The sequence below is a fragment of the Corapipo altera genome, unplaced genomic scaffold (genome assembly GCF_003945725.1).
Source record: "Corapipo altera isolate COAL_440 unplaced genomic scaffold, ASM394572v1 49, whole genome shotgun sequence".
NCBI lineage: Eukaryota > Metazoa > Chordata > Aves > Passeriformes > Pipridae > Corapipo > Corapipo altera.
The window spans coordinates 6,671,222-6,683,487 of record NW_020884879.1 but is presented as its reverse complement, the minus strand read 5'-3'; the positions used below and the strand labels follow the sequence as shown (position 1 = coordinate 6,683,487).

Genomic DNA, 12,266 nt, shown 5'->3' with positions numbered 1-12,266 from the left:
TTTGATTTGTGGTGTTAACAAAAATTATTTTGCTATCTGAAGCCGTAAGCAATTTCCCCCCCAACACTGGGTTCTGAGACATGATGTGAAGTAGTCCAAGTAGTATCTACTAATAGTAATTACGCGGTTATACACTGCTAGACCTTCTCAATTCTACCCTGTTTTACAACAAGTGTGGTGATGGAAACAACATTGTAACTATACAGAGAACATTAACTGTTGTAAAGTGAATTCTACCCTTGAAAAAAAGTCAGTCATATAATGGATGTCAAAAAGTCATAGGGAATGACATTCAGTAACATGAATTATGTATCAGCTCACAGTCAGCCCCAGCTGAGTTCTTGACTGGCTTACAGCCCTACCTTGAGGTGGACCTCTTCAGAAACATGCCCAGGCCACCACGGTGAGTGGTGTCCACAGTACACAAATAAGTATCAGGAGTAACAAGTTCGGTGCACTTCCAAGGGCCCAGCACTGAATTTCTGGGCTGGCTTATTTGTTTCTTACATAGCCAAGCTCTTGCAGACTGAAGAACACAGTCACAGTCTTCTGAGTTTCCTGTCACAGGCATGAGATGAAAGGTACAGCCAAATATACATAATTGAAAAGAAGTCTGACAAATACTCAAATATGTGTTTTAATGGAAATATAGTATTTGAATTAATGGCTGCAGATGTGTTGCTGTAAACATAATCAGAATCCAGTGGTTTGAGAACAACTCAGAGATGGTGGTCCAGCTGTGGTGCATCTGTGTCATCCTCTACAAAATAGGTTCTGGGAGAAGAAGCTGGCTCAGGATTAAGACATTAGGCAACCAGCTGGTCTGCAAGTTTTAGCCATGTCTGTATAAGGCTTCTTGGTGAAGTTCTTCCAGCAGGAGAGAAATAGCTATGTTCAAACCAATTTCACTTGTTGGTCAGATGATCGGTGTATGTGTGAATGTTTAGAAAGCTCTGCTGGATTGCTTCAGCATCCGACCCGTATTAGTGTTTAAATATGGGAATGGGTATCAAGTGGCAGAGAAGTATCGTTAACTGTGTCAGTGCTGGTAGTGCCCTATGCCCCTGGCACTGCTTTTCCATCTGGGGAATAATGCTAATAACATTTCCCTGCCTGACAGATTTGTGGTGAGGCTGGATATCAGTAAAGTTTGTAAACTGCTTTGATTAACTGGGATGCAAGGTGCTAACAAGTGCTATTTCCTGTTTCCCTCTGATGCTGCATTGCTGTCCTGCACACTTGCTTTCTAGTAACTTCCGTGATGATTTGGCTATGGTCAAAGTGATAAGCCTGTAACTGTCAGAATTTTTTTTGATGCTGTTTAGCACAGTCATCAACAGTGGTGGAAGACTGTACTATTGAAATCTCTGTATGTCAGTTTTCCCATCTGTAAAAAATAGCTTTTGTAGTTGTGATTGCCTATGAACAAAGACAAAATAGAATTTGTAGGTTGAGGTAGTATTTTTCTATTAGTCCAAACTACATTTCACACGCACCAGGAAGTACATAATGTATTTTTTTCCCAGCTGTACTAACTAGTCTAAGATCATAACTCTCCTAAAAAATTGCTCTTGTTTTGTAAACCAATTCAGCAAATTTTGTATGATGTGTACACTATTAAAAGTAGCTCTTCGTCTCCAGTTACTTAATGGAGAAGATACTGGGGACAATAGGAAATGGCTGATGATAAGTAAGAAAGGTAATGCTCCCCTTGCTTTTTTTTTTCCCCACTGCTTCTCTGCCGGATATTCCCACAGTCACATTTAGATGCAGAGAGTGTGGAAGCACTCGCAGGCTGCTTTCAGACTGATTCCCAGTGCTTGGTTCACAATTTCCTCCATGGCATTCCTAGCTGGATTGCTGCAGGAATGTGTCTCTCTGTTCTGTCTTCATTAATTTCACTGACAATGTGGTGCTATTGCATTGGCATGTCAGACAGTCAGGTGGTCTAGTCCCCTGCTTCTGCTTTTAAATTTGATGGTAGCCAGGAACTTTGGGCTTCATTATCACCCCCAAACTCAAGAAATAAGAGTAGTTAGTATAAGTGTGCAAATAGATAACTGTTGACCTTAATGAAAACTGAACTGGCGTGTGGCTCCCAGGACACTGCTGCTGAGTCAGCTCCACTCTATATAAACACAGACAGCCCACTCACATGCTCTGCCTTAAATGTGGTATAAAAAGAGCTGCTGTTCCTCATGAAAAAATACCTCATTATGAATAGAGAAATTTGTGGGACTTAACGCAGATCACATTTTTCTGTGACTTGATGACTCATCACAACTGGTAACCCAATTACTCTATCTGGGCTGTAATTGGCACTCCAATTAGCTTTGATTACAGCAGACAGCCATTTACAGGAGGCTGTGGTTTGTAAACTTGAAAACTGGCAGTAATGTGTCTGAGAGATGCTTGGTCAGAGCACTGTTACGTTTTTTGATCCAGAATCAAGGAGGAGGCATCTGCAGCAGGGAAAACTCTCACCCTCTTGCCTCTCTCCAGCACAAGGAGCTATCTCATTCTGACTCCTGAGTGAGCAGAAAAAGATGCAGGGAGAAGAGCCTCTGTACCATAGCCTCCAGACAATTTTCATACACTTTTGAGTAAGCACACCTATTGGAAACCCCAAGAATTATGGTCTGAAGAAAAGGCTGAAAAATAAACCTCTGCTATAATCTGTGAGAAATTTTCTTGGATACATCTTGTGAAGATAAAGACTTTTGTTTTTGTCACAAGCCCAACTAAAAAAAGTTAATATCTGCAAATTAAGTTTCTTGGACAAAAAAAGGGCAAAACTTCCCTGGGAAATTAAAACTTCAGGTTTCTTGCCATATGTTAATTTTCACAGGCATCCTCCTGATTTTAAAAAAAACCAAAACTATTTTGCTCCTGAAAAATTTAATATTCCCCTAATGAAATACTCCCCTAATCCTGCTGTTGCTTTTCCTAAGCTACTGCAGTGAGTTCATAGTAGGAGAACAAAATACTCATTTTTCCTTAATATGATGTAATGATACTTCTGCTTCCATTGGTGCTGCCTTAAGTGTAACAGGAAGTGGCCTTTATATTCTTAAATAAAAGATTAAAAGTGCAAAGAAAAGCTGCATGAGAGCTGGAGTGACTCAGACGATTCCACTCTCCTTCCTCTCCCTCTCCCCAGCTATGAGGCCAAACTCAAAAGCAGCACAAGTAGCAAAATGTGAAAGGCAACAGGCAGCTCTCTCTGGCCCAGCCTTTGCCTTGTAAGGAGAGGATGACCAGAAATCCTGTATATGTAGGGTTATGCCTGAAGGGATGGGTGCTTGGACCATGAGCCCCAGGTTTTCAGTTTAAGATGCTTTCACAGCTGCTTCTGCCAGAGGACTTTGGACAGTACCACCTAGTCTCGGGGAGAACACTCTGGCTGCCTTGGAACTCTGAATAAATGAAATCCATGATGCAGACGGCAACTGAAACATTGTAGAACTTCCTTTCCTTCTTCCTTTGAGTCAAAGCAGGGGGAGGCTTTTTGTTTGGATGCCCTATACCCGGGGTTTTTTTGACAAGCTTTTTCCAAACTCATGCTGAAATATGTTTCATATGACCTATTCTTGGGATGTACTGTGGCAGCCAGCGTTTTGGGAACTGGCAGAGAAATCCCAAGCAATACAAGTGCACATCACATCTTGAAAAAATTTCTACCTTTTCTGAGAGGCAAAAAAAGTTGTCTATTAAAAAGCAAAATAAAATAAAGACGCAAATGTCTTGTTCTTTGGTCACATTACTAGGATTCACAATTTAATTTTAGTTAAAAAGATATTCACTTTCACAGTTTTTCAAATTTGAAGTGTCTGTAGAAAGCATAGTCTTACTTGTGATAAAATATTATTATTATTTGGTTCCAAAGGTAGGAGCACACTGAAACTGTGGAAGTGACAGAACAGATAGCAGTGTGGAAGCAGTTCTGCCCAGACCATGGTGTCTGCTTCATGCTGCTTCCAGACATGGCTGGAAACTGATCTCAATACTCAGTTATCTGAGGGAAACCTCGTGGTGTATCCATGTGAAATTTAAACAGAAGATCCCACTGTGCACAGGCTCTTTATGCAGCAGTTGATTGCTTCATTCTTAACCACTTGATTATGATTCTGTGCAAACCTTTCTTGGTTAATTAATCTTCCATGTGCCTTTAGCTGCTTACCTATCATGTCTAAATGCAAAGTGATCTTTTTAAGAAACTTTTTATAGGCTAAATTTTCAACCTTCAACTATTTATTGAAAGGAAAAAGACTGAGAAAAAATAAAAATGGAAAAATTGCACATCGTGTTAAAGCTAAAATGACTTGTAGGTAATAATTCGTGCTCTTTTAGGCAAGTGTCACATTTATTTTGAGAAGAAAAAAATAACCTTGTATTTTAAATGTCTTTGCTTTCAAGATGTTCAGTTTGAGCACTATGTTAATGGAAAATATTTCAATACATGAACGATTAATGCTATAGCAATATGCTAGTGAAACTGAATATTACAGTAAAATTAATGCCATTTTTTTGTGGAATCATAAAGAATTTAAAAGCATATCCACATTTTTTAAAAAATATGAGAGAATGTTTGATTTTGTTTCCCACTGTGTAGAATATCACACAGCATACTAAATGTGCCTGTGCAAATGGTAAATCATGTAGGAGAAAAAAAGCGTATGTACATACACGATCTAGAATATTGCGGCCACAAAACTTACACCTGTAGTATTGGAAAGACAGGTAAGAGATGGTGATTTAAAAAAATTAAATACTTTAGAGAACAGTTAAAAGACTAGAAATTTGAAGACTTTGAGGGGTTATAATGCTTTATGATTATATAGAATTTCCCCAATGCCACATCAAAGAACTGTTCTGATTTTACAGAGGAGGAAAGGTGTCTATGTTATTGTGTATTATAAAATTGTGACAAGATAGGGAGTCTGCTCAGAAGCCAACTGTCCCGCTGCTAGCCATATCAAAAGGCCTACAAATTAACACCTTGTATTTCCAGAATTTTCTCAGCATAAGTACTCCTCATCCTCACAGCTAAGGCCTTGGCAAGCCAAAAATGTTCCCGGTCAGATGCTGCAGTGAGTTTAAATCCAAGATTGTATATGTCTGGCACTACCTTGCTATATAGTCCTCACTTGTGTTACTTAATTTGGACTTCTCAATTTACAAAAGACTGCAATTATTTTTACTTGCTAATGACTGCATTTATATCTGAAAAGTACTAAAGCTGATCGATGGCAGAGAGATAAGTAAAAAACTTGATCATCTTAAGAAGAATTATTCAGTTGCACTTAGGGACACTGCTTTACATTGATTTTTATTTATTTATTTTTTTATCAACAGTGCCTTCAAAAGCAGTTTATACAGCTGATTAACATACTTAGCTTTAGCCAATAATTGTGACAAACTTACTTTTTTGCTAATATAGCTTAGATTGAGGGACACAGCCAATTTCGCATCCTTCCATCTTTCTAAAGGAGGTCTTTGAGACTGCCTCAGTGAAGTCAAAGTGACGAGTCCTTAAAAAAAAACACTCCAAAAATTTGAAGCCAAAGAGTGTTTTTTCATATGCTACATCTGTTAAATAAGAGGCAGACTCAGTCTGCGAGTGGCGCATCACCGAATCTCAGGGCATTCCCTGAGAGAGCTCACTGCATCCGCACTCCTGTTCCTGGATGTGTGCTGACATCTGACAGTGATGCTCATGGCTGCCCTGCCAAAGATATTGACTGTAATAATGGATAATACTGATGTTCCTTTTTTATCACTTGCCAAAATAGTCTGATCAGGATTCAACATACGAGGGTAAATTCAGTCTCCATCAAAGCCAGTTGGAGTTTTGCCATCAACTTTGATGGGGTCATTATTCCATCCGTCATGTCTTAGGGATAATATAATACAATTTTTTCAGAAAGCCAAATGTTAGCTCTGATGTAGTGGATTGCAAAACCCATTATGCATGTCCTTCATTTAGACCAAAATTTAACTCACTGTCTTCAGTCGCTCAAGATGAAGCACCTCCTCTGTCGCAGATCTGTTGTGCTGCTTGTTCTTGCACAGGCAAATTCAAACATCCAGGCAAAAACTCTTAAAGAGCTACATACTGATAGGGCAAGAATTTAGATATAGAGATGTAAGTGAAGTCAAATATAGTGTTATCCACGTGTAATAGGGAGTGTAAGTGCCAGCAGTGTTCTGCTATTAATCTGTGATCTTAAGCAGCCTGTTATTTAAAAAAGAGATTTTCAGTGTATCCTAAAGTTAAAGCATTTAATTTAATAAAAGACTGGAAATGTATTTGTTGAAGTTAAAATGAAGAAAACACATAACATAGTAAAAAGTAAGTATTTAAAAAACTAAATAATATGTAGTAAAATCTATAATACAAGTAAAGCTGAAAAACGTTTGTCATCCCAGAGTAAGAGGCATTATTGAATGGAAAATATAAAGGTTACTAAATGTTAGCCGGGAATAAATAGATGAATATGCAGTTTTCTAAATGGCATTATAATTAACATTGTCATTTTAATTTAGAGCTGAAGTGTAGCATGAAACATACAGCCTCTTATGGGCCCTAGGGGAAAACTGAACAGCTAAGAACAGAACAGCCTAGAGAAAGAGCAGGGCAGCAGTCCTGCTAGCTGGGTGCTGGCAGCAGAAGGGGCTGCAGGGGGTGGGTGGCCTGGGATAAGCAAGGAAATGGGTTTCAAGGAAAAGCAGGGTCCCTTGGGGAGGTGGGGTGAAAGGCAGAAGGGTTTGGGAATCACTGCATCACAATCAGTGCTGCATTTGCATGTTACACATCTGAAATGGTAAAACTTTATCAGTTTGTGCCATGAGCTGTAGGTGGTGCTGCTACAGGTGCATGTGAGAGGTATTGCTGTAGGAGCTATAGGGTTTTGGCTGCATTAAGATTTCTAACCTCAGCTGGGTCACAAAATTAACTCTGAAAAGAGAGCAGAAACTACATTTACGTCTCTTCTGAAACTGGTGGCACTTCAGCAAATGACTTGTGAGTCTCATGTATGTGTCCTTTCACTCCTAATGACATCTGACTGTGTGTTTCTTTTTGTCTCCTATAATGATGTTATCTGTCAAACAAATTAAAAATCAGGGAATACTTCAGCTCCCTCTCCTTCTTTTTATTTCTTCACATTTAACTGATTTTTTTATAATTCTTTCAGCTGAGCTTAGGAGTTTTTCTCCCCTCAGTTATTCTGATATGATCAGTTCAGGGGGCTGAGCTGCAAAAATAACCCCGTTGCTAATTCTGAAATCTATATCCAAAACCAAGAAAGTGCATGTGTAGTGGGGAGACGTGGCATTTAGAAGGGATTTAGAAATTAGGTATTTTGAAAAGGTAAGTTAGTAATACTTACCACATGCAACAGATGCATGTATTAGAGGGAAGTTGCTTGCTTGCTGTATTTCATACATTTTAAATAATTCTGCATAATTTTTTTGCTTTTGCATTTTTATCAAGATGATAAGTGAAATTCTGTGCCTTTAGAAGTACAGGACTGACAATACGTTATCTTTTATTTATTTTTATTTATTAATACCTCTTCTATAGGTATTAATAGCAGCATATCTACTTACCAGTGCTGTTGGTGTGGAAGTCTGGCAGAAGCCTTTGCTGCTTGGTTATTACATTACAGACATATTAGTAATCCTGCTTATAGGTAAGTGTCCAAATCTAAGCAAAAATATACTACTTTTTAATTATTTTGATTAGATATGTCTTATATTTCCCTCTTTTTTTTTTTTTTTTGTAAGTGTTGGATATTACAAAAAAGACATGAGTAGAGCTGATTAAAAGGGCTAATACTGGGAAACTTTAAAAAAGTAGATAATTTTGTAAAATTTTTTCCTCACTGAATTACTACCTGTTGCACGCAAATAATACAGAAAATACTACTCATCTGCATATGCAGTTCAGTGCAGTGTGCCAGCTGGCTGGCTCCCAAAGTCACAGGAACTCCTCTTGTCACTCAGGTAAAATGTCATTCACATTTACATATGTTCCAAGTTCAGTGTTTTGGCCTGCAGCACACCATGTTCCAAAACATTATGAATAGAAGGAATGAAGACATTATTTAAATAATCTTGGAGGCACTACTGTAAATATGAATAAGAATCAGGTTGTTTCTAAGCTCTTCTTTAGAATTCCTTTCTGAACAGAAGTGATGCATTTTTCATACACAGCAATAGCTATTTACTCATTATTTGATACTGTCAGTGTAGTTTGAAATAAGCATCCTGTGTTTTTTGGCTGTTATAGCTAGATGAGAACAAGAGCAGTTACATTTTAATGACTTAAAAACATGGTAGTCTTAGCTAAAAATGTGTGTATGCAAAATGGCTTTGATGTGTTGCTTGGGAGGTGAAGAAATTAGCATACATATTTTAGAGATTTTCATGAGCATACAAGTGATGAGAAGAGGGCACCAAAGCACCTGTTTGACACAAACACTCTGGACTTACTTCCCAAGAAATGTCTTCTGCTTTTGAGCCAAATGGAGGACTTGGATACAGGTGCTCAACTAGTGTCAACTTGATAGGAGCCACCTGAGCATTTTCGGGGGGACTTTTGAACCCACTGCACTGATATGGGCTCTCACCACCCTCTCCTATGGCAAGGTCTTCAGCAGGTACCATCTCCCGTCCCAGCAGTGCTTCCCAGAATTCCCAGATTGGAAAGGACACTGCGTTCAGGCTGTACTTTCCAATGAGCAGCATATGCAAGGACATGGTTTTGTGCTTTACCCAGAGTATAAAACTGACTGTGTGTGACCAAGATTATACAGTCTTTTTCATGTCAGGCCTGATTTAGGCACTCTGAGGAAAAAAGTAAAGGAAGGGGGAAAAACAGTGGTTTCCTTTTCAACTTGACAGAGGTGTATCAGTAGATAGGGACTGATTTGTGCTCTCAAAGGAGCACTACAAGTCCAGGAAAGATGGATGCTGGCTCACCCAGAAGTAGCAGGTTAGGCCAGCACTGGTGTAAAGTGGTAGCTGGGGCCAGTCCATTGAACATTGCTGCTTTGGCTCCTGCCACTAAAGCACATGACAGCCCATTCAGTGAGTACACTGATGGCTTCCCTTGCCCTAGGGAAGCCATGGATGAAGGTTTAATTTAACCTGTTCAACACAGTAGGAAGGTTTGTGGTAGGGAAGCATGTCAGTGTCATCAGATCTGCAGCACTGAGCATCCTTTTCCATAGTCTGCCAAAACCAGCTGGAAAGCAAGGACTGTTCCATTGGCATTAGAAAGAAGTACTGCTTCTGTCTTCTGTGGTATGCTTGCATGAATGGATCTGTGAGCACAGAATTGAGTATTTCTTCCATCATCATCCTAAGTAAGAGCCAAAAAATTTCTTTAAAAAACATTGTCTCTCACACACTATCCACAATGCCATTAACATGGCAACATTTGCAGCTTAATTATAGTTAAATGTAAGTTTATGTTTATAGTATACAAGAAATTGTCTTGTTTGACTCTATATTGCAGAATCATCACAGTGCTTAGTAAATTTCTTAAAAACAGGCACTAAATTTAAATATTAAAAAAGTAGAATTCTTCCAGTCTGGATCATGCTGATCCAGAAAGCACTGCCATTTCACCACACGTTTGAATCTCAGCAGTAGTGATTAAGGTGATTGTGTGACTATGGATATATAAAATTTCTAGAAGCTTGTGATAAACTGCAGGACTCCACTGTGACTGCAGAAAACGTACTCGTGTAACCTACACCAAAGGCCAAGCAGCCAAGCGGATGGAATTATTTTCTCTGTCAGAGAGACTGCAGCAAGTGTGTCTTGCTCAGCCAGAACCATTTGTATCAGAGAGCCCACTCTCTGGCGTGCTCAGTTAAATGCCTTTGTGGCTAGTTAAAAGCAAAGCAATGTAGTGAGTCTCTGATGCTTTTTACAAGTTAGTTTCCCATGATCCTAAGAGGAGCCACTAAACCATAACTGGCTGTCCTTAACCATCTGATGGCATGTAGTAGTCAGTAGTGGTCCTTTTAACAATGAACCTGTAGCTGCTCCATCAATACTTGGCATTTGTTTGGTGTTTTTACTGTTCTCTGCACAACAGGAGTTCAGCTGCTGAGCTGCCTCTTCTCTGAGAACAGCTGGGCTTTAGCTAGTACCTTGTGTAGTGGGAAGAAATCCAAACGAGATGCACATGAGTGTTTTTCAGATGTCTTTCCTGGAGTTTCTGGGAAAAAAAAAATAGCCCATATATAACCTAAGGATGAACTCTGCAAAAGCACCTCCTCAGAGGAAGCTGAGGTATCACCAGGTGACACGCATTCATTGAAAATAATGGAGTTTTTATCAGGTGCCAGAACACACAAAGATATACATAAAAGTGCAGCAATACTGGTGTTTAGATTAGATGTTTCAGGAAAGCCTCCCAAGAGAGCTTTATGCATGCTCCTGGGAACTGTCTGGCACACTGTGAACACCTGCAGGAAAGCCAAGTCTTGGGCTGCTAAGCAGCAACCTCAGAGGACTGCCCTGTGAAACTGAGAAACTTTTGCATAGTATTTCACGGGAATTTTTCAGCTATCCAGCAAACACAAGCCCATAATTTTCACAGGCAGTGAGAGCAATTCCATCCTTCAGCTCTGAAACACACACATAGCTGGACACCAAACCAATTAAGAAGGTCCTTCTCCTCTTTCCACGTTGTCCTGGCTGCTAGGCAGAAATGCCTTTTCTCTCCTAGCATGAAAGCAACCAGACCTTTCTAAGGTTATGTGCCTGTGCACTCATGTGGAACTAATTACTTCTGCACTCATCAAGGCTCCTGTGGATGACACTCCAAAAACTCTCTTGGGGTTTAAACACAATTGTCCCATACCATTATCTGGCAAAGTAGGGTCCCTTCAAAGGGCAGCACTTGGGTGAGAGCTGTCATTTATTTTCACCCCTCCAGGGCATCCTGAATGCCTAGCATTCCCTGTCACTGTGCTATCAGGTTGAGAGCAATATAAAATATTTACAATAAGCATTTTAAAACAGTCAATCCTGCACATAAAGTCTAGTACCACAAATGATGCTGTAGATTTCATAAGAAGATTTTCAGTGACAGGTAGGCATCTGTAGTGCAGGGTGTAGCATTACTAATTGATGATGGTTTCTGTCTCACATTGCTATTAAATGACCTGTGGGTGCATGTTCTAAATGAAGCATTTTCCATGCTTGGGACATTCATACTTGCTATGTATGAGATAGTTTTTATAATGTCTAATAAAATTTGAGTTCAGATTGCAATCCTCTCCTCACTGGACACATGCATCTTACTGGAAATTTCTCTGTGTATTAAATTTGTTCAGAATTCACCAGAGGGCTCAGAAGTTACGGTGGGTTGTACACAAAAAGCAGCATTATCACATCAGCCTCATTCCTTAAGAAAGCACATTGGAAAAATGACTCCGGGACACAGAGAAAGTTTCCTGCTCCTCTTCAGTATTAATTACAACCACAGTAATAGGTTTTGTGGTAAAGGATCATTCAAGCATGGAGTGGATATGTTGTACTTCGTCAGTGTGTGGCACATGGGGCAGACCATTCTGTAATCCAGACATAGTGTCACGTTTGAGTCCACTCTATCTGGTCAACAGTGCCCAGATCTGGGCTACTGAAGTCTGTGGCAAAGCTGAGGTAAATTTTCAAAGTGCAGGTTTGAACACGAAATGTGAATTGAATACTAGCATCTGTCAGAGATCTAAAACTTTTTTTTAGAGATGAGACCAAAACATTCAGAATTTTTTTCCTTTGATGTGCATTGGATTGGATTCTGTGCTGACTTCTTCAGTGTGTGTTCCTTGAGGTTCACTCTTCTTGGAGCTACTTAAGTATATAAAAAGAGAATTAAATTCATAAATGAATACATAATAGCAGCAAAAAACTAATGATGAGACCAAGCCACAGCATTTGAAACATGCTAAGTATTTGAATTCTGTCATAGTGAGAAAGCACAATTATCTATCTAAAACAAGGCCTCGTCCTTACGCTGTGTCCTACATCCTGTGTGGATAAAGGAGGACACGGAAGTCTTTGCCACAGGTGATCATACAGCAGCCTGCCCTCTTTTCAGTGTCAGAAAATGTTTAGGAGGCCATGGTCAAATTATAAATGTTTTCTACTCTATATAGATGAGTCATTCTGTAGTGATTTCCTATAGTTCCCACTGTGAAGTGGCTGATTGTTCTGTCTTAATGATGACTAGTTGAATGATTAAA

At 39.4% G+C, this 12,266-nt stretch overlaps 1 protein-coding gene across 2 annotated transcripts in view; it reads left to right on the top strand.

Annotated features, from left to right (window-relative positions):
• Positions 1-12,266, top strand: part of LOC113945098 (ethanolaminephosphotransferase 1-like) — a 55,523-nt gene that overhangs the window by 28,652 nt on the left and 14,605 nt on the right. For both annotated transcript variants that reach the window (XM_027638944.1, XM_027638945.1), the window contains exon 6: positions 7,586-7,694. In XM_027638944.1, coding sequence (XP_027494745.1) covers positions 7,586-7,694 — 109 coding nt within the window. The remainder of the gene's footprint in view (positions 1-7,585; positions 7,695-12,266) is intronic.